Consider the following 22,983-nt stretch of genomic DNA (forward strand, 5'->3'; position numbering starts at 1 on the left):
TTTCAGACAGAGGGAACCATGTGTATGAAGTTGGGAAGGTGGGAGAATGGAGTATGGGGAGTAGGGGTAGCTGGGAGGAGCTGGAGCATGGGGGGGAGTCATGAGAGGTGGGTCAGGTCAAGGACATCAGCCTAAAGGTAATGCAGGCCAGAGGGAGAAATTAGGTGAGCTCTCCACTTGCTGTCTCTCGGGAAAACTCCCACTCAACTGGGATGCAGAGGGAGACTGACTCAGAATATTGTGAACTCAAAGAGTGGGGGAGCTGCTGCCCCACGCTCCCATCCCACTGGGAGCTGACACCCCCAGCAGCCTCCCAGCACCAACTCCACCAGTAACCAGAAGCTGCTCCCAGCCAACTGTCAGGCCGCCAGAAAGTCAAGCAAAGCCCGAGACTGACTGATGGCAGCCTCACCCCCAGCCCCAGGCAGCAGTGCCTGAATGCCAGGAGCACCCCCTCACCCACCTTCACAGCCCAGCAAAGAGCACAGTGCTCTGGCCCGACCCACTCTTGCCTGCCTGTCTCCAGCACGCAAGGGACAGTCCATGGGTTCTAGAACTTTTCTCATTCAAGTATAAATATCCTTCTAAACAACTCTTTCACTTTCTACACATGTCCCAGATCAACACCTGCCTGTGTGCACAAAACTGTTCACTGTGGCAAAAGTAAAACCCTGACCATCAATCAGAAACTGGCTCAATATTTGGATGGATCCATTCTATCTATGGACTATTACACAGAAGCTAAAAGGAAGGCTGTAGATACATTGTAGACACGGTCTGGCATGGAAATGTCTCTAAGATACAGTGTTGGGGGAAAAAAAGAAAATTGTAGAATAACTTACCCAGAGGTCATTGCTTATGCAACCAACCAACCAACCAACCAACCGGAACAACTGAAACCCTGGCCATTTGGGAAGTGAATCAGCGGATGTAATATCTTTCTGTCTCTCCTTCTCTCTGTAAATCTGCCTTTACAATAAAAATAAATCTTCAAAACATAAAGAAAACTAGACCCAGAGAGAGGAACCAAGTTGTTAAGATCACAGACAGGGCTAGAGAAGCCCAGACCCCCCAAGGTCTGAAGTCCACAGCCTCTGAGAAGCCCGTGTCAGGGAAGAGAGGACAGACAGAGGGTGGAGGGTACAGCTGCAGAGACGCCACCCCTGCCAGAGTAACACCGCATCGCGAGTCGCCCCCTGAGTGGGTCAGGGTTGCCATGTCACCCGCTCAGTCCCCCGTGAAGAGGTCTGCAGGGCCATGTCCCCAGCCGGGGATTTCATGTTCTCAACTGTCTCCAGCTGAGTGAGGTCCCGCATTTCCTCAAGGACTATGGAACAAGTGTGTAAGTGGAATTGTGCTGGACAGAAAGCTCTAGATCCTGAAGAGGAAGGGCAATAAAGCCTCATCATCTTTATCCTAAATGCCTCACCCCAGAAGTGTCTGGGTATTTTTTTTTAAGTTTAGTATATTGCATATATGATGAGGTATCTTGAGAAAGGAAACTAAGGGGAATTCATTTAGGTTTAGTATCCACCTTTTCCACATAACTGGAAAGTGAATCTACACGGCACTCCCAGCACACCCACATGCTGACTGCCACCTGTCGCGTGAGGTCAGGTATGGAATTTTCCACTTGTGGATTGGAAAGTTTAGGATTTGGGAGCCTTTCAGATGTTGGATTTTCAAACTAAGCAGCTGAGCCTGTAACACTCCGCACCCTCTTGTGCTGTAAGCAACACCACCCCTCAGTTCTCTCTCTGCCTAGCACCATGTGTCTGCAAAGTGAGCACAGTGGGGCCTCTCCAGGGACAGCCAGAAAGACCTTGCATTGGCGGTGGGGAGTATCAGAAGCTGCTGATGGAGGCAAAGCCAGAGCCCAAACCTCAATTGTACAATGACACCCTCCAACCACTCCTAACCCCACCTGCCACCCGGAACATGTCCAGGACAGAGGGCTTTGGCTGAGTCACCAATCCTCCAATCATGACCTTGCTGGGAACCTGACCTAGGAGTCTAGAGTTTCTGATCCTGATCTGCCATCACAGTCAAGGTTCTGAATTCTCTGGGTCTCAGTTTTCCCATCTGTGAAATGGGTATTATTACAAGGCTCTCAGCCTTGTGCATATTTGTCTATGTTTCTTGACTTGATGGACAATTTTACAACAACACAAATGTGATGGGATAAAATACAGTAATGAGATGAAATAGTCCAATTAAACAAATTCTATTCACCATCACTTACTGGACAAGAGGGCCCACAGCCAAGAACTTGGCAGGTGTTACCTAATGCTGCATTCACAGCAAGCCCTTGAGGCAGCAGCCATCATTAGCCCCATTCCAGAAAAGTGGAAACTAAGGACAGGGAGCTGGTCTCTTTGCCAAGGTCCCCAGGGAACTGACAAAGCCAGTTTCAGACCCAAGCCACCCTGACTCCGCAGCCTACATCCTTTGCACCTGAGTGAAGGCTAACAGGAAAGACATTCCCGGAGGGGAGGGTACAGCCGCCTGTGGACTGCTGCAGAGGAGGGGCCTGCCACAGACACCAGACCCATCGGACTGCTCACCACAGTGCCCACAACCGACCTGTGCAGGAAGTGGATTATCAGTAAACATTTGTAGGAGGGAAGGAAAATTATTATGGGATTCATTAGCCACGGCCTGGAATTCTTGTTTTCCAAACATCCTAAGATAAATCCAAAGCCTATCTTAGGAACAGGCGCTTCCTAACTTGGGCGGGGCTGTTTTCCACAGAGCCCCCACCCATGCAGCACCTGCCAGCAACTCTTGGAAGGCACGGGAGGCCAAGGTGGCTGTGCAGTCCGCGGGCCAGCTACAGGGGGACACCCACCTTCCTCAGCGTCGTTCCTCAGAGAGGCCTCGAGCAGGGCAACGCTGGCCTCGAAGGACACCTTCTTGCGGCGGCCGCCAGTGCTACGCTTCCGTTCATGCTTGCGTTTGCGATGCTGTAGGTCCTGTTCATATTGCGCCCACTTCTTCAGCTGCTGAGCCCGGCGCTTCTGGGCAGCCCGCAGCCGCTCCAGCGTGGGCACCTTCTCCAACAGCTGCAGCTCCGTCAGTAGGTCCACGTGGCTGGCCATGGCCGCTGCGCCTCGCCACACCCTGGCTGGGGGCTAGCACAGTGTGCCGGGAGCCAGGGGAGCACAGGGGCTCCAATGGGGCTGGAGCCTCATGGTGGGGCCTGTGGCAGAGAGAGACACAGATGGACACACTGGTCAGACCTAAAAACTCAGTGCTTTTAGGAGCTTCTTTCCCGTGATCCTTGAACAAAAGTACAAATCTGTCTATACCATGGAAGGCGGTAGCCAGTAGCCACACAAGGATATTCGTGTGTAAGTTGACTGCAGCACAACAAAGTTAAATAGGCCAGTGCCTCAGTGGCACTAGCCATATTCCCGGTGCAGAGCGGCCACCTGCTCAGCTTCTGGCAGTCGCCATATTGGGCAGCACAGAAAAATTTCACTGGAGCAGAAAGCTGGGAAAGCACGCCAAGCCACACCCACCTGCCAGGCACCATGTCTCCTGCATGCCTCAAAATGTTTGTGGGAAATGGAATTAAAAACTAAGTTCATTTGGGTGCAAACAACATTTGGAATCCACGTCTATGATAGTGCTTCAAAATGTTTGCAAATATATACATTATGAAAAAAAGAATGTATGGATTTGGGGAAAATTATGGAAATAAAGTAATCCTTTAACTCCATTTTTCTATGAACTTTGCATAGTTCCCTGGAATAAAGCCAGCATAATCTAACGGTTTTGGTACGTGGGTGCTAGAACAGAGGTGGCCTCTGGAGGATTATCCATGGTGGGGACTGCATAACCCAGATATTTTAGAGGCTACAGGAGTGCCCAAAGAGAAGCTGAGTTCTCAGAAATAGGAGTATCTGACACTAACTTAAGTCCCTCTAATCATGGGCTGCTAGTCGCTATGGAGATAGAAACAGACCAGAGGATATAACATGCTACTTCACTGCTTCCCAAAGTGAGGCCCAGGAAGCCCGCAGGAAATCCCAGTGACTGTTTCAAGAAGTCCACAAGGTTAAGACTGTTTATATAACTAAGAAATTGCTAACCTTTTTCACCTGCTTTATCTCACAGGGGCTGCTATTGCAACAGATTAAATGTGCAAATAGACACTTGAATCCAGCAAAAGTTTATAAGTAGTACCACTTTTCTCATTAATTGTTTTTTGTTTTGGAAAATAGGGCATTTTTCATCCAAAAGTTTTATGTGAGAGTATTGTTCCACTATATTTTTGTAAGTCTATTAAAATACGTTTTAGGTTATCACATTGCTACAGAATGGAGACACCACATCTGTTGGTTCTTTCTCAAATGCTCACAATGTTCAGACTGAAACTGGGAACCCAGAACACCATCCAGGTCTTGTTCTCTTGGATGGCAGGAACCCAGTGACTTGAGCCATCACTGCCTCCCAGGGCTGGCATTAGCAGGAAGCCGGAGTTGGAACTGAACCCAGAAACTTCCATGTAGGATGCAGACATCTTAACTGAGGGGCTTTTTTGGGGGGACGGGGGGAGTCTTAAACATTTATTTACTTTGGGCCCAGCACGATGACTCAATGGCTAAATCTCGCCTTGCATGTGTTATGGAATCCCATACAGGCACCAGTTCATGTCCCGGCAGCTCTGCTTCCCTTCCAGCTCCATGCATGTGGCCTGAGAAAGCAGGAGAGGACAGCCCAAAGCCCTAAGATTCTGTATCCATGCCTATGTGAGAGACCTGGAAGAAGCTCCTGGCTCCTGGTTTCAGATTGGCTCAGCTCTGGTCAATGTGGCCACTTGAAGAGTGAACCATCAGATGGATGTTTCTGTTTCTCCACTCTGTAAATTTGCCTTTCCAATAAAAATAAAATAAATCTTTCTTTTAAAAATAAAAATATTTATTTTATTTTTGAAAGACAGATTCACAGAGAGGGAGAGACAAAGAGACACAGATCCTTCATCACTGGTTCGCTCCTTTAAATGACCATAATGGCTAGGGCCAAACAAAAGCCAGCAGCCAGAAGTTTCTTCTGGTTCTCCTACTGGGTGGCAGGGGTCCAAGCACCTGGCCCATCTTCTGCTTTCCTAGGTACATTAGCAGAGGACTGGGTAGGAGCAGAGCAGCTGGAATGCTAACCAGTGCCCATGTGGGATGCTGGTGCTGTAGATGAGTTTGTCTGCTATCCCATAACACTGGCCTCTTAAGATTTATTTAACTGAAAGGCAGGACAACAGTCTGAGCCTTGTAGATTTTTAAAAATAGTTTTCAGGATTTCTCATGGGGTTCCTGGACCTCACTTTGGGTAGAACTGTCGTAGTATGTTACATCGTCTGGTCTCCTGCTAGTCCCAGCTCTCTATCTCCATAGCAACTCGCAGCCCATGATGCATAGGATGCAAGGGGATTAAACTACATGTCAGATACATTTCTGAGGACTCGACTTCTCTTTGGGCACTCCTGTTGGGTCCACCTTCCTCAGTTTGCAGAATGTTCAAGGACTGGTTAGAAGTAATTGCTCACCTAATGGCAAAGAGAGGCACATTTGGAGGAGGAAGGGCTGGGAAATGCAAGCACAGCACATCTGTGAACCAGCATGCATGGCTGGCTGTGGGCTGCTGGACACAGGCAAGACTGGCCCAGGTCCCAGCAGAGATCAGGATGGCCCTGGCTTCAGGAAATGATTGTTAATTGTGGGGGTCCCCACTTCCTCTCATCCTGTGGACCACCTTTCCTCTGGACACCGAAGACTAGGACTCTCTGTTAGCCTGGACCTTCAGCAGCTCAAGGTGAACCAGGTGGCTCTTCTATTCTCTCCCAGCTCCAAGCCTGAGGGGAAACAGGCAGAATGGGGAAGGGGCTTGCTTGGCAGTGCTCTCAGAAAAGAGGTCCAGAGGTCCAAATGGGCATGACGTTAAGTATAAATAAGCCAACAGCTAAGAAGCAAGCTGACTGACTTAGGTTGCCTCTTGCTTGGTTTGGTTCCAATTTTTCTTTTGAATACCTTGCTATGTGTTTTTGAAAGTTTAATGAATTAAACTTTTTCTCTTGAGATCACTGCAGGTTCTCATGCAGCTGCAACAATACAGAAAGATCCCAACACATTCGATGCAGTTGGTTTCAATGGTAACAGCTGGAAAACTGCTGTGCAATGTGACAGCCAGGGGTGCACACAGACACCGTCTTCCCAGCCTCCTCAGAGGGCTTCAGCTTTACATTCCTGATTATTTGGAAGTATCAGCATTACTTACGACTTGTTTGTATGCATGTTTTGTTTCATTTGATGTTATCAACACATTCATCATCATAAGCAAGACACAAAGGGTTCCGTGACCTCAAGCATCCCTCCCGTTCCCCTTTTATAATCACATCCTTCCCGAGACGCCCCCTCCCAACCCACTCCTGCCCTGCCCCTGGCAAGCACTGATCTGTTCTCCATCTCTAGAACCCTGTCATCTCAAAAACATCGCAGATGAGTCAGACAGCAGGTGACCTTGGAGAGTTGGTTTTTTGCATTCAGCATCTTCCCCTTGGGTCTCAGGCAACTTGTCACACGTATCACTGCTTCATTCCCTTCAGGAATAGTGTTATTCTGGTTTGTGGATGAGCCCCCAGAAAACTCACATCGGGGCACATCGGGGTTATTTCCAATTTGGGGCTATTACGCTCATGCACAGTGTTTGTGCGAACTTCCCCTTTCCCTTCTCAGGGGTCAATGCAATCATGGGAATCACTGCAAATTGTAGGTTTAGGTTTCAAAGCAAACCGCTAGGCTGTCCTCTGGAATGGCTCCCTCCAGCAAAGAAGGAGTGCTCCAGTTCCCCCCCCCCGCCCCAGCATATGGTGTCAGTGCTGTTTTTTATTTTAGCTGTCTAGGTAGATATTTTGGTTGCCTTTTCAGAAGAAATTCAAAAAAAGGGATGAATTCAAAGCCACACGGTGTTGTGATGGGCAGACCTCACAGAGAGCTGCCAACCACTTCCTCAAGTGACCACACATTTAACAAACACCTGTTCTGTGACAAGCCCTGATTCAGAGAGGGGCTGGAGACCCGCACTGCCTTTAGGAAACACCTGTCTGCTTGTACGTCTATCTATAGAATTATCACTCAACAAACTAATGAAGTAGGCAACTACCATGCCCACTTTCCAGATAAGAAAGCTGAGGAATGAGGCAATGAAGCCATTGACCCAACATCATACAGCTGAAAACCAGAAGAGCCAGTGAGCCTAGGACAATCCAAAAGGATCCCGAAACCAAGAGACAATTGGGTTGAACAGGAGTTTACCAGGTAAGAGGAACAGACAAGGGCTAAGGGGGGGTTGGCAATGTCAAAAACCATGCAGAGGGCTAACCACAGTGGAGGGAAATTCGGGAAATCCACATACAAAGCATGGCCCGACAAAGCCAGGCCTACTCAGCTCAAAAGGAATGGGAAGTCTTGGGACAGAAATGAACAGCCAGGGACCATGGCCAGACTTAACAAGGAAGTCCCCTCTGATCCACATCACATCTGTGGGTTTGTTAGGTTTTAGTGTGCACTACAGAACATCTTAGGACATCTCAGTATTGGGCCATGCTTGCTAACCATCAACAAGATGCCAAGTAGAGCTGTTGTGTGTAGGTGGGGCACGGATTTTCCAATTTACCATAGGCCTCACTACTCCCTGATACTCTATCCTGACAGCCTTCAGGAGCCAACATCACTTGCTGGCTTTGAGTTTGAAAGCACTGTTAGGCAAAACAAGACTTCAGTCTCCCAATAGGCCAAGTTCCATTCTGCACAAGACACAAAAGATTGTCCATGATGTCTTTGCAGAGCAGAGCTAGCCAACAAGCAGCTCCACAATGGGATTCATGGACCAGAGGCTGTATCAGGAGATGGCAAATTTTCCATCAGGCGCTGTAGCAAGTGAATTTGCCCTAATATCAGGCTGGTCTGAGAAGTCTAGATTTCTTCCAGCCCCGAGGTTTTATATGCAGTTACTCTTTTCTTCACTATTATTGCTGGTCACCTACTAAGTGAGTGGTACCAAAGACACGCTAGAAGTAAACACTTGCACCCCTCACTTCCACTGCTAAAGCACTTTCTCCCTTTCAAAGAAACTGCCACTTGTTTTCTGTGCCAAGTGCTTCCCTAGATGTGGAAAGGGAATTAACCCTAAGGGTATTTTCAGAGGTACAGGAATGGGGCCAGCATTATGGTACAATGACTTAAGCCGCCACTGGCAACATCAGTATCACATATGAACAACCACTTCATAGTCCTAACTGTTCCACTTCCAACTCACTTCCCTGCTAATGCACTTGGGAAAGCAGCAGAAGATGGTCCAAGTACTCAGACTCCTGACATCCATGCGGGAAACTCAGGTGGAGTTTCTGGCTCAGCACTGGCCACTGTAGCCATTTGGGGAGTGAACCAGCAGATGGAAGACCTCTCTCCCTTCAACCTGTGTGTAATTGCTCGCTCTGTAATTCTGCTATTCAAATAAATAAATAAATCTTTTTAAAAAAATTAAACCCTAACATAAAACAGGACCACACCAAGAGGGAAGGACACCAATTTCTCTTCTTTCTCCATCTTTCAGATTCTCTCCAGAACAAAGTGTTAGTCTGATGCTGATAGGCCCTGGATGTCTTTTATAGCTAACAAAGAGAAGGACACCAGCCAAGCAACTGTGTCTGGGGCTTGAATAAAATGACATTGTTTTGTTTTCTGTGGATTTGTTTCACAGTCACTACTTATTTATGGTAGGGAAATAAAATTTTCTTTTAAAATGTATCTTCTATCTCATTTCACAAAGGAGCAAGCTGGTAGTAAGGAAAGATTAAATAATGATGATATTTAGTATTGGCAAATAGTACAAGTGACTGGCACTCAACAAACCTGCCTTGCTGCTGACTTGCGACAACATTCTTAGAACAGTGCTGAAATGTATCATGCGTGATGAACATGTCGCAGACGTCTGCGATGTGCCAGCCAGGGGCTGAGGGCAGGAGACACGGCCAGATAAAAGGCATGGACACTGTCTCATGCGTGGATTACAACACAGAAGCACAAGACAGGGTGGGCTGGGGGGCAGGGAGGCGGAGAGGGCGTGGTGTGCTCCCACGATGCAGAAAAAGAAGCCACTAACCTGGATGCCCTCCACCCTCAGCCTGGTGCTCCTTCCGTAGGCCTTGGGGACAGGAGGCCTTCCTCAAGTGCCCTCCCCACTCCAGGCAAAGAAATTAAGGGCAGCTGCCCAGTACCCTGGAGAAGAGCCAGGACAGGGTCTCCCAAGGGCCAGTAAAAGGGGCCAGGGCACAGCCTCTCCTTGTCAGCCCCTCCCCCTTGCCCCGCTGGGTTCCCAGGAGCTGGGGCTCCAGGACAGCTCCCTCTTGACTGCTGGTTTCCAGGTGACCTAGTTTCCCCCAATAGACCCACACACCTCCTCCCACCTCCAGCTCAGAAACCCCGACTTGGTCTAATTAAAGAACTAACTGCCATGATGCTGCTCACAGAGCGGCACCCGGTGACCCCTGCCCACAATGGGGCACTGGCATTGAAACCATGGTTCCAATGGGCTGTGGGGCGGCCCTCATGTGAGAACTGGGCACACCTGTGCACACTCCCCATGGGGCATCAGAAGCGCAGCCCAGCTGCCAGGACCTGAGGTAGGGAGAGGATCACAGGTGCCTAAAGGGGATCCCCTAGGAAGACCTCACTTGAAGAAAAACCAGCTCCCTGGAGACACAGGAATCCCAGGGGGAGGCAGGGAATATTCAGATGCACCAGGCTATGGGGAAGGGGACATGGAAGACTGGTCAACAGAGAACCTGGGCTGGTGAGATGGGTGTGGGAGGGGTCTCAGGGGCCAGGCCAGGTGAGGTCATCCAGGAAGCATGTATGATGTGAGTAGAGCCATCAGGGGGCCAGGGGAAGGAGTAGGGTGCTGAATTTGTCCACTATCTGGTCAAAATAGCTTGCGTATGGCCTGTGGCAGGTTTGAGACCACAGAAGCCTGACCCTCGATGGGGCAAGGGCTGTCCTCACCACTCCTTAGCCCTGACTCCACCTCTGTGATCCCCCAAAGTCTGCACTCAACTCCCCTGGCTCTATCCACTCAAGCTCGTGGCCCCAAAGGGAGAAACAGGGTCAGTATGCATTCGGGGAATGGCAAGAAGAAGGCTTGGTGGAAAAGTAGAGCTGGGGGAAGGAATATGTCCAAAGGAACAAGATGGGCACTTGTTTGAGGGCAATCTCTAGAGTCCCACACTATTACTCTGTCCTTCATTGGTCCAGATTGGTCCAAGTCTGTCAGCAATGGCCAGAGCCAACTACAGTGATTGGTTCAGCGATATGCACATGTTCCGAGTTGCCCCAATCAGAAGCTTCCAATAGGGGTGAACTGGAAGCAGGAAGTCCAGCTGCTGCTGGAAGCCACCTGGTCACTCTGTAAGCACAAAGCCAGCCTTGGGATTTAAGTCAGCACTCAAGAACCACAGAGGGGAAACAGGGTCCCTTACCAAGGGGGCTGTGGACCTCAGCCATGCTTGCCAACCAAATCCCCATTATTCTTTGAATCAGGCAAGTTGGGTTTTAAACAGGTAAGAATGATGTTTTTCAGGATGCATGAATAGGGACTCCAGCAGGAACTGCTGCCAGCAGCAAAACCAGTAGCCTCTTGCTGGAGCATACTGCACAGTATTTCCGCTTCCCCCTACAATGACCATTTCCTGCCCTCAGGCCTAAGCTTAGGGCCAGCCTTGAGGAAGGTTAAAACCAGATTCCCATTCCAGCCCTGCCCACTGAGATGGGAGAAGGGGGCCAGGCAGGCCTTTGACACCTTAATTCCAGGGGAGCGGCTGGCTGACACATCTTTGGAGTTAAGCCTACCGCCTTGAGAAAAACAACACGAAGGAAGGCAGGAAGGCGAATTCAAATTGAAGAGACTTTCAAACATGAGTCAGAAAGTGTTTCAAAGTTCACACTGTTATAAGAGAATGCTACAGCTTCTCCCCCTATTCAGCTATTCTTCTCTACACAATATTGGCAGCAGCCTGGAGGAAGGCCATAGCTGCTTTTCCCCTCATGCTTCCTGTACTGTGGAGCACGAGGGGACAAGAAAAACAAAACAAACAACCCTGGCTCTCCTCCTCCTCCTCCTGCTCGGATCTGGCTTGGGACCTACTTTTGCTCCTACAGGACGCCCGCCTCTGCCCTCCCACAACACACTTCTTGGAATAACAGCACCATGCCACCCTCCCCAATCCCAGTAGAAAGATGCTCCACTCAAAAGCAAAGAGATTTCTGGGCCTCTTGGTGTTCCAGATGTCTGAATGAGAAGTACCGTGTCCCCTGCCCGCCCCCTACCCGCTTCTCATGGGGCTTTGTGGACTGGGTGCACAACTCCTGTTGGGAAGAACCTTCCAGACTTTGAAATCTACTCTTTTAAGTTCTGCTTCCTCCAACTCTGTTATCTTCATTCAGAGCTCTAAAGGGTAACCCTTGACTTGTCACTGTCCTCTGAAGCCCACTAACCACAACTCAGTTTGTCAGGACTTTGGGCTATGTGTGGGGATGGGCTTCAACAAGAACAAAGAACAGAGATCAAACAGCGAAAGCATCTTGAGCTCTACCACCAAGCGGCCAAGAGCCCAGCTGACCTCTGTTTCAACTCCTTGGGCCCATATCAGGCATGAGGACCAAGCAATAACAAAAATCAGGACGGGAATGGTCAGCTTTGCTCCAGGCCTCTAGCAGGGCAGAGCTAGGATGACATGCAAGGAAGATGAAGCAGCAGGAACAGCCTGGGATAAGGGGAAACTGAGGCTGATAAATCAACATCCCAACCATGGCGTGATGCAGGGCTCCCACCACCAGGATCTCCATGGCCACTCATGAGACCACTGAAAGAGAAGGTCTACGCCAGGTGGCCGGTGGGATTGGCCCACTGAACCTCAATCCTGGCCGGCAAAGAGATTATTATACTAGCAGCAATCACTCCATCACATGTCTGCAGCCAAGCATTTTGTTTTAAGAGTTATTTATTTACTTGAAAGGCAGAGTTATAAAGAGAGACCAAGAGATGGGTCTTCCATCTGATCTGATGGTTCACTACCCAAATGGTCATTAACAGCCAGAACTGGGCTGGATTGAAGCCAAGAGCCAGAAGCATCTTATGGGTCTCCCATATGGATGTAGGGGCCCCAGCACTTGAGCCATTCCCCACTGTTTCCCCAGGCACATTAGCAGGGAGCTAGATTGGAAGTGGAGCAGCCAGTACTTGGACTCATGCCCATCTGAGATGCTGGTGCCACAGGCAGCAGCTTTCCCTGCTGTGCCACAGTGCCAGCCCCTTCAGCCAAGCCTTTGGCAATCGCCAGCCCAGGCAAGCTACAAGGATCACTCCAAGTAGTCACTGAATGAAATTTTGGGTTTGTTCTGCCGAAGCACAGCTTTCTCAGGCTCAGCTCTAAGAAAATCCCAAGCAGGAGGAGGGGGCACAACTCAAACAGGTGAAGAAAAACCCATGAACACATCAGTTCTTGACACTGAGCTTCTGCCCAAGACCTTAAAGCCAAAGAAGCTGCAGGGGATGGAAACGAAGGTGCTAAGGATGGGGGCACTTGTAAAGCTGACATGGTGTCTACAAACACATTAGTCAGTCACAATCATGGTGCTAAACCACATAGTCAGTCATCTACAGAAGCTTATGTAATAGCTGGGAGAGGGGGCATGGGAGTTAAATTACAAACACTAATTGCTTTAGGCTTGGAGGAATGTGGTCCACTTCCTCCTGTGGGGAGAAAAAAAACCTCTCCCTTTGCAGCAGGAGGAATCCTTTTGCAAGGGAGGCCACCCGCAGCACCAAACGCCCTCCTGTTGTTAAACAGGACAGGGCCATTCACACAGGCTAGACCTGGATTGGCATCCACCTCCACAACCTGCCGACTCTCGCACTTGCTTTCCAACACATCTCTGGCCAGCCTTTCCTCTTGTGCTAATTCTTGGGTTGCTGCTGTCTAGAGTACCGTGGACAGAGGAATTATGAGGCCTTTCATGATAACAGGAGTGTCACGATCAACTAGCAATGTCTGCTGTGACTACAGAAGTGGGAAGAGGGGCGTACACACTGAGCATTCCACATCATGCTTTCCTACACACGGATGTCAACATTCACTTTTGCTCCATTGATTAAAATCCTCTAGTTTTAAACACAAGCATTGGTGGTGCCATGGGTTAAGTCACCTGTAACACCAACATCTCATGTGGGCACCAATTTGTATCCTGGTTGCTTTACTTTTGATCCAGTTCCCTGCTAACGAGCAGGGAAAAACAGCGGAAGATGGACCAGTGGAAGATGAAGCCCCTGGCTCCAGCCTGACTCAGTCCTGGTCACTGCAGTCACCTGGAGGGTGAACCAACAGATGGAAGATCTTGATCTCTGTCTCTGCCTCTCTCGTTCACTTTCTCCCCTCTCTCCCAGTTACAATGCCTTTCAAATAAACAGAATAAATCTGTGTGTATGTGTGTGTGCACACGCGCCTATCTTCCTGCTAACCCATCTCCTCCCATGAGCCAGTGCTGTTCTTAGTCAATTAGGAAGTGGCTGGGATGAGAATTTTAAAAAACTTATCATGTAATTTGTTCACTAAGGTTTAGAGAATAATACTAAGGAAATGAGGACAACTAAAAGCAGGAAACTGAACTTGAAGGAGAAAGTCCTACCTGAAAGACTGAAAGAATGAGAAGGAGAATGGGGAGGGGGAGCAAGAGGGGGAGGGCGTACAGAGAGCCGAGTCCAGTGAAGCACACAGCCAGTAAGTGGGGGAGCTGGGATCTGCATTCAGAGCCTACAGACCTAGCAGCTGGGGTGCAGGTAGGGCAAAACTGAAAGAACCGCAAATGCTTTAAAAGAACCCTGATTTCAGAAAAACCAGACACTAGTCATTTAGGAGTAATGGAAAACTTCAGGTAACAAACCAGAGCAATTTAGAACACAGCAAATGCTTGCTAACATCACTTCACAGTGTATTAGTAGTGAGAAAAACCCATACGGAATGAAGCAAAAAAGGTGCCCACTACAGAGCGTCCACATTGGAGACCTGACCCAGACTCCAACACAGAGCAGATCAGGGAAAAACAGCAGCTGACATGCCCATCACTTGTACATTTGACCATGTCTACAACGTGGCTATCCAAACCCATTTCAAAGAGGGAAGACAGAGGCTCAGAGAGGTCAAGGAACTTGTCAGTAGAACCAACACGCCTGTAGTGTGAGGCTGGCAGCTTTTCTGATTGGTCTGGCAGCTAAGTAGTAAACATCCATGCCATGTGTGCTAACTATTGTGACGATCTGCCCCTGCTTGAAAACAAAAGAAACTAATGTCAAGACAGTGAAGATGATCCACAGAAGTACGACTGCTGGCAAGAAATCCTTGAAGAAATGAAATTTATGCAGAATAAGAACTGATTAAACACATAACTCCTCTTGCTGTTGGAGCTGTCATCACTTCTGGAGGCTCGGGCAGGAGATATATGCATCTCATCTGAAATTCCATAAAATGTGCCTTCCAAACCCCAGCAGGCTCAGCCCTGAGCACCAGTGTTCCCTGCTTGGTGATCACGCTCTCATCGCTAATCCAAGCAACGGCCCCCAAAGCAGCGACAGTCCTCCCTCCTCTCTGAGATCACAGCCTGACAGTGGGGCAAAGCAGGAGACTTCCACCGGCTCTGCATCCGCTGCACGGGTTTTGAAATCTCTCGCTATTGGATCTGCGACCTGCCAGCACACTGCAGTAGACCACAGGGCTTCCCCCCTTTGATCTCCAGCCAGGGTTCCTTCACTTTGATTCCCTCGCCTTGAGCATGCAGGACTCCCAGTAAACCTCTGCTTCCCTCCGACAAGCCGCATGTCCTTTGAACACAGTCAATTCTCCAAAAGCCGTGAAGTTCCACCTTGTGAGAGCAGTGTTAGTGTCACCATGGAAGTTCTCGCCCTGTGCTAAGGCCTCCTCAGGGTTCCCTTTGTGGGTCACTCTGGTCTACACTCAGCTATCTAGGACGCTCGTAGGAGCTGAGTTCTCTTGACTCAGCATGTCTACCAACAGATTACTGAACACTCCAAGCCTGATGTCATCGATGAGATCCTCAATTCAGGGCTTTTCATCTCACAATTTTCTGATCATTCACTTCCATTTGCAGTCTTAAGTCTCACGGACTGAGTTACTTAGTATGTCCATACTGACTGCCAGCCTTACTGTGTTGGGTAGTGGAGTAGAAGAGGTCTGGGGAGCCCTTAATGAAAAAAAGAATGCTTCATCATAGAGTTTCTGCTTCCCATCAGAGCATAGCGGTACTTGTTGGTCCAGCTTTCCCACACATCCTGTTATGAACTGTAGACACAAACAACAGAAAAGCTACTGGAAGATGCTAGACTTATTCCTTCACAAACAGGCAGAAGCTGCAGGGCAGTCAACACTTGAAAGAAAAAAATAAAAACACTAGGTGACTTTCCTGTTTTCATAGCTTTCTGCCTATGGTGGCTAAAACTTGGGTAGAAAACTTGTGTTTTATTGCTTGAGGTATGGGACGGAGTTGGGGTAACCAGAGCTGGAATATAAAGGGAAAAGTTTCAGAAAAAATAAAGAGCCACAGGAGCTCTGGATGTGCCCCTGAAAGATGCAGACACGGGGCTGACTCCCAAGGGCCTACTAGGCCTGAAAGACCCCAACAACGGTTTCACATGTTTCCACCCCAAAAGTTAGAGTTTCAATTCAGCCAAATTCACTGCCTGATGATAAAACCCAGAGATCCTTAAAGTCTCCTTTAGAACATTTAGGATGTCATCCAAAACTACTAGACAAGTTTAAAGAACAAACAACAAGACCAACCTCATGAGCAAAGGCAATCAGTGGAAACTGATGCCAAGAGAAGCCAGCTGCTGGCATGAACAGATACACGCTGTCAAGCAGCCATCACAGCTTCACCCAAGGCTGGAAGGTCAGCTCTGCTTGGAAAGGACTCAAACTGCAGCACAGAAACCACAAGGAAAGAACCCCATCGAGTCAGCTAAATCCTCACTAGCACCTCCTGCATTCATGGAAATTGTGTTTCCCATCAGTTATATGGCTCAAGTATTTATTCTGTTAACTAATTTTTTCAGCATCTTCCAAGTGTCAGTTTTTTGGGAAAATGCCTGGGGGGCAAAAATACGATGCAAAATCTTACACTGTGGTCCTGAAGATCAGATCTTCTCCTCTGACAGCATCTAGACAGACTAGAACTCATGTTCCCCACCACTCCCAGCTCTTAATTTAGAAAAACAGAGAGCAGTCCTGCCATGGCCTCTTTCCAGAGTTCTGTGGTGCTTCAAATTAGCTTTCAGATATCTCCTGATGGAGCCATTTGCCCCACACAAAGAAGACAGGAATGAAAGGCAGGCTGTCAGGTTGGATACCCCTGAATATTCTCTCTCCATAACAAAACATCTCCCATTGGCTGATGAACCAAGTCAGACCTATTAAAAAAAAAAAAACTGAGGGGGTGCAGCTATTACAGGGAGTCAACCAGGAGGCACCAAGCATTATAACATCTCTTTCTTCAGGCCCACTAAAGAATGTTTTGTTTTTTTCAAAACCTGTTAAAATAAAGCTCCCCAAAAGCTCCCCAAACTTGCCTCTTTATTGAATCACTTGGAGATGTGGGAAATATATCTACTCTATATGCAGGACCTCTAAATCTGCCAAAATGACCACATATTTTTAAAAAGACAGAAAATATTAGCTGTTGGCCAGAATGTCTTTTACCCTGAATGAGCACATAAATTGGTATGATCACTTTTTAAAACTGCTCAGTAATATCCTGCAAAATTGAACATATGCTTGCCTTATAATCCGGCAGTTTCGTTGCTGGGTACTAGTATAAACCCAAAAGAAATTTCCATATACATTCACTGAAAGGCATTTACGGCTATGTGAATAGCACTGTTTATAATAACCCTGAAGTATAAATCATCCAAAATGCCCACCAACAGTGTTTTGGTGGGGAAAAACATGATATATTCACACACACACACACACACACACAGTGGAATACTGGATACCAATGAGAATGAACAACATGCAATTATACCCAATAATGTAGATGACTCTTCTCCAACAATGTTAGCCAAAATAAGCCAAACAAAAAAATGTATACTCTATGGGTCTGTTTATGCAAAACTCAAAAACAGTCAAAACTAGCCCATTCTGTGATCCATCAGGTTTTGGTGTGGGAGGGCTGACTTAGGAGACACGAGGGAGGCTCCTTGATCCTGGCATCTTCCCAGTCTGGAAGAGGACATGGATGCCTTGCAATGTTCATTTGTGAAAAATTCACTCATTTAGGATATATATCATTTTCTTATTTCTACAATTGTCTTTGATAAATCATTAGAATTTAAAAGAAATACTGAAGCCTGGGTCCCATCTCAACAGATGTTGGTTTACTCGCTCTGGGGCACTGCTAGAAATGGACATTTTTAAGCACTCCTCAGATGGGTCTAACGTGCCTCCAAGAACCACGGTGTCAAAACCTGGCAAGCTTCTTCCTATTTCTTGGAGCAGAAATCAGTGCTGCTTTTCCAAAAAGTCTAAAGCCGGATGTTTTCTTTAGAACAGGAGGCTCCTAATCGGCGCTTGCATCAACTTCCATTGCCTGCTTATTGCTAAGGCTGAGCCAAGGACTTTGTCTACACTATCTCACTTAAGCCTCAAAAAAAGAAAGATGCTACAACTCCATTTTACAGAAAGGTAAAATAAAGCTCAGTAGACCGCAATAATTGCCAAAGCTCATATAGCCAGAAAGCCACAGTATTCAAATCCTGTAGTCAAATGCCTCAGCCTCACAGTACAAACCATCCTGCATCTGCCCTTGAACATTCTAGCTTTATCTCTGACCATTCTTCTCCTCCTCCCCACCACCCCCACACCCAAACACACTAACTACCCAATTTGCCAGCTACGTTGGACAGGCTTGATGGATTCACACCTCCACAATGCTTACCCATTATTTGCGAAGACTCAACTATGAGCCACAACATAGGTTAGAGGAGGAAAGCTCATCCTGACATGCCCAAGGATTTGAATCCAGAATTCACTTGCTGGGGCACATTGCCTCCTCCTGTTCACACATGTTGCTTCCTACCTTGTCTTCCATATGTCCTTCAGAAGTCCACAATGAATGAACAGACATCTGAGTCAAGTGGACCCAAAGCAAAATCAGAGCTTTGGCTAGGTTCTCCCAAGGGGAGGTCAGATGATCACACCCCTTGTTAACCAGACTCGTTCTTTCTGAGTGGGAGACAGGGTTACACAAGACATGGATAACTCTGATGCTATCTCACTCATTGAACACCTAATTGTGCAGGTGCTCTACTGTATTGGGGCACACCTCCTTGTCACCCCTGGAGTAAATAATCCCCCCATTGTCACCTACAACATCTGTGAGGGCTAAACTTGTAGATTCTTTTTAAATATTTAATCTATTTTTATTTCAAAAACAGTTTCACAGAGAGGACAGACAAAGGTCTTCATCCACTGGCTCACTCCCCAAATGGCCGCAATGGCCAGAGCTAAATAGATTTAAAGTCTGGAGTCAGGAGCCTCCTCCAGGTCTCCCACATGAGAGCAGGGACCCAAAGATCTGGGCCATCTGTTGCCTTCCCAGGCCACAGCAGTGAGTGAGATCAGAAGTGAAGCAGGCAGGACATAAACCACTGACACTCAAAAGGGATGCTGGAGCTCTTCAAAGCTCAAAAGGAGCTCTTCCAGGTCTCCCACGTGGGTGCAGGGTTCCAAGGCTTTGGGCCATCCTCGACTGCTTTCCCAGGCCACAAGCAGGGAGCTGGGTGGGAAGCAGGGCCGCCGGGATTAGAACCAGCGACCATATGGGATCTCGGCGTGTGCAAGGCAAAGACTTTAACCACTATGCTATTGTGCGGGGCCCAAATCTGAAACTTTCTGAGTATACCACAAGTGGAAACTTCCACACGTGATCTACATGATGGGTAGCAAACAGCAGGTGCACTAAAAACAATGTATAAAACCCCCTTGAGGCTAAGTGTATGAGGTATACATGAAATTTTTGTTTGGTTGTGGGTCCCCTCCCCAAGACCTCTCATTATGTAATGCAAATATCTTCAGATGCAAAATAATTTAAAACACAGTCCTTAGGGTTTGGAATAAGGAGTATTCAATCTACAGGTATCAAACTTGCAGAAACTAAAGTCACCAGCCAGCATTGTAGCATAGTGAGTTAATGTCAACATTCTATATGATACCACTTAAGAGTCCTGGCTACTCCACTTCAAATCCAGTTCTCTAACAATGTACCTGGGATCTGACTTTTGCAATAAATAAATAAATAAATAAATAAAATTGTTAAAAAAGAAAGAAATACAAATTGCTCTGGCCTCTTGGGAGGATAATTTGGCAAACGTCTATCACAACTCAGGATGAAAGAAACATTCCTTACAGTAGATGCTCGTGTGCTATGAGTAAAGATAGGCACTATTGCAGCACTATACAAACGCAGAAGGAAAAAGGTGGAAGTAATCTTTAGCACCTGCAAGGAAAGTCAGATTTACAGAGAGGAGGAGACACAAAGAGAAAAATCTTCTGTCCACTGGTTCACTCCCCAGGTGGCTGCAATGGCCTGAGTTGAACCCATTCAAAGCCAGGAGCCAGGTCTCCCATGCAGGCGTGAAGTCCCAAGGCTTTCTGACATCATCCACTGCTTTCTCAGGCCACAAGCAGGGACTGGAAGGAAAGCAGGGCCGCCATGATTAGAACTGGTGTCCGTATGGGATCCCGGCGTGTTCAAGGCAAGGACTTTAGCCACTAGGCTATTGCGCCAGGTCACCAAGGGTGAGATTTTTATCACAGAAATATCACATAGCCTTATAGATTCAGGCTAGCCTGTATGTGTGGCATGTGCTTGGATAAATCAGCTAAAAACAGGAAGTCTTGGAAGAGGGCTGTATATGTGTGTTAGAAGGAAGAAAGGGAACCCGGTGTGACAGTGTAGCAGCTAATGTCCTTGTCTTGAACATGCCGGGATCCTCCATGGGCACCGGTTCTAATCCTGGCAGCCCTGCTTCTCACCCAGCTCCCTGCCTATGGCCTGGGAAGGCAGTCGAGGATGGCCCAAGGTCTTGGAACCCTGCACCCATGTGGGAGATCTGGAAGAAACTCCTGGCTCCTGGCTTCCGATTGGCTCAGCTCCAGCTGTTGCAGCCGCTTGGGGAGTGAACCATCGGATGGAGAATCTTCCTCTCTGTCTCTCCTCCTCTATGTATATCTACTTTTCCAATAAAAATAAATAAATAAATAAGTCTTTAAAAAAAGAAGGAAGAAAGGATAAACATGTATAGGAATAAATTTATAGAAAATTCAGAAATTTCTGTAAAGGAGGGGCATCTGATACAGTGGTTAAGCCACTAGTTGGGATATCCACATCCCACACTAGAGAACCAGCTCCGCTCCTGACCCTGATTTCCTGCTAATGTGTACCCTAGGAAGCTGGGGTGCTGGCTCAAGGAGGTCCTGACGGTCCAGGAGGCAGGACTTTCTGCCTTCTGGCCAGCCAAGAGTCACAGTTAGCTTCCCCCCTCACTGGAGAGAGGACTAGAAAAAGGTACACCCTCAGAGGAAGGGCAGCCCTGTGGAGCAAAGGCAGCTTCTGATGCAAAGTGAAGCCAGGGAGTACAATGATTCAGTGCAAGGACATTCAAGTCGCATGTCCTGGATTCAGACACTGACTCTGCCATCTACGCACTACGTGACCTTGGATCAGCCCCCACTTGCCTGAGCAGTGAAACTGGGGCTATGATGCTTACTGCCTTTCAGAAGCAGGAGGATGAAGGAGTTAAGACGGCGTTTCTATAGTCAACACCAAGTGCTAATTAACTGAACATAAAGAAGGTGCCCTTCCTCTAGGCAGATGCAGCCCTGCCGGGGGCAGAGCTTAGCAAGTGGCGTGTAGGCTGTTTCAGCCCCTCCTTTAGCCAGGTGCCATCAGGCAGCACACAGCTCTGCAACCTCACACGGGTCCTGCTGAGCAATTAGCCTGCGCAGGCTGCCAATTCTTCCTCCCACCCTCCCCGCTGCCACCAGCCTGGCTGTGAATCAGAATCACCTGGCATGCTTTTCCTGTACACAGATCTTCAGGGCCCCCCACCTTGGCTGATTCGAATGCAGGTGGGCTGAGTGGAGGGCCTAGGGAATCTGCATTTCCTAACAAGTCCCAGGTGACCAGATGACCCAGGTACACTGTGTTCTTGGACACCTGTTTTGGGCAACACTAGAGGCTAGCCACATGCTGTTCCCGCTGTGGGAGCTGTTCCTGGGGCCCAAGCATCCTGCCTCCTGGGCCCCGGCCTGGGCACACACTGAGAGTTAGAGGAAATCTTTGTGTTAACACAAGCCAACAGCAGCAGAGCAGGTGTCTGTGCACACAGGCACAACAAAGTGAACTTGCTTCTGTCCTTGACTGGGAACCCCTAACCTGTAGACCAGGATTTCCCTACATCCTTGCTACATGAAGTTCGCAAACCCAGCAGGATGGTGCGTACACACACACACACACACACACACACACTCTTCCAGGGAGCATGCTAGGAATCAGAAGCTGGGACCCTGCTTACTGAGTCAGAGTTTGTACTGGAACTAGGACCCCAAGGTAATTCATGGACGTGCTGGAGGCATATCGCTGTAGCCCCACTCCCTTCCCCATCCAAATCAGCCCTCACCCCAACATTCACATTGAATCTGGTTAAACCCTCACTGGGGCCAATCTCCTTCAGCCTCCTACAGAGATCCGGGAAAAACCGCAGCGGCCTTCTAACTGCCCATTCCAGGCTCAGGGTGGACTTCTGTCTCAATGAGCTCTTAATTTCCAAGCCCATGTTAAAATAAGCCTTTCCAATACATGGAAGAAAGACACCTCCGAGCTGTCTAACTCCAGAGTGTAAAGCACGCCCTTCTTTTTATACGGAGTCCTGACCCCTGCTTCCCCTGCCCAGAGCCATCCGAAGACATCAAACAGCCCAAAGAAAACAAGCGTGGCCTTCCTGTTGGCGAGGCTTCAAGTTATCAGGCAGATTTCACACTGTAGCTTGACCTCATTAATCCAGGGCCTATCTCATTGCTGTAAATGTTGGTGGAAAAACAGCCATTCAGTGGGTTTCCTTCATTCCACCAGAAAGGGAACAAAACAGGAAACTGACAGCAGCTGCGCCCCAGCTTGGCAAATCCCAGGGGCCTGGTGGCTAGGTCCCTTGGCCCCGCCCCCTTGTCCAACTAAAGGTAGGGCCGGTATCTACATGAGTGCAGTGCAACAGTAATAATGGCCACAATTCAGATCATTTGGGCCCCTAACACCTGCTTGGAAAGACAAGTAGAGTGGACGGTCCAAGTCCTTTGGCCTGAAACACCAAATGGCCATTCATCATTTGTGCTCATCTAAATTTCTCTTGCCCATTCAAAATGTCCTGCAGCCAAACCTCTGGGACTCCGGAGGACACAGGGCCTTCCAAATGCTCATTCATTCTTTTAATGCATATTGATTGTCTCCCGCCGGCTGAGTGTCACGCTGGGCATCTGGGGACACGGTGCCGAAGGCACTAGATACAGTGACTGACCTAATGGGGCCAGCAGCACAGTGGGGCCTTCCTTGGTGTCAACACTGTTAATCTAGGAACTGGGCATTTTTAGTGGTGGAGGCTTTGCCCTGCTTCACAGACCATACAGAAGCCTCCGGGTGTCCGTCCTGTGCCCCCACTCCAGACCTGACAGTCAAAAGCATCTGTAGACATTGCCTAGTATCCTCTGCAAGGCCAAACTACTCCCACCAGAGAACCGTGAGATGAGATGAGATAGATGACAATCGCCACATGAGCACAGGAGAATTCCGTGGCATGGTATCAACAGGATCC

The 22,983-nt window shown here is 48.3% G+C and overlaps 1 protein-coding gene across 2 annotated transcripts in view; it reads right to left on the bottom strand.

Moving 5' to 3' along the window:
- Nucleotides 1–22,983, bottom strand: part of PPP1R16B (protein phosphatase 1 regulatory subunit 16B) — a 93,798-nt gene that overhangs the window by 65,574 nt on the left and 5,241 nt on the right. For both annotated transcript variants that reach the window (XM_058679785.1, XM_004585806.2), the window contains exon 2: nt 2,849–3,199. In XM_058679785.1, the coding sequence (XP_058535768.1) occupies nt 2,849–3,098 (250 nt within the window). In that variant the 5' untranslated portion in view covers nt 3,099–3,199. The remainder of the gene's footprint in view (nt 1–2,848; nt 3,200–22,983) is intronic.

Source organism: Ochotona princeps, chromosome 22 (assembly GCF_030435755.1).
Source record: "Ochotona princeps isolate mOchPri1 chromosome 22, mOchPri1.hap1, whole genome shotgun sequence".
In the NCBI taxonomy this organism is placed as follows: Eukaryota; Metazoa; Chordata; class Mammalia; order Lagomorpha; family Ochotonidae; genus Ochotona; species Ochotona princeps.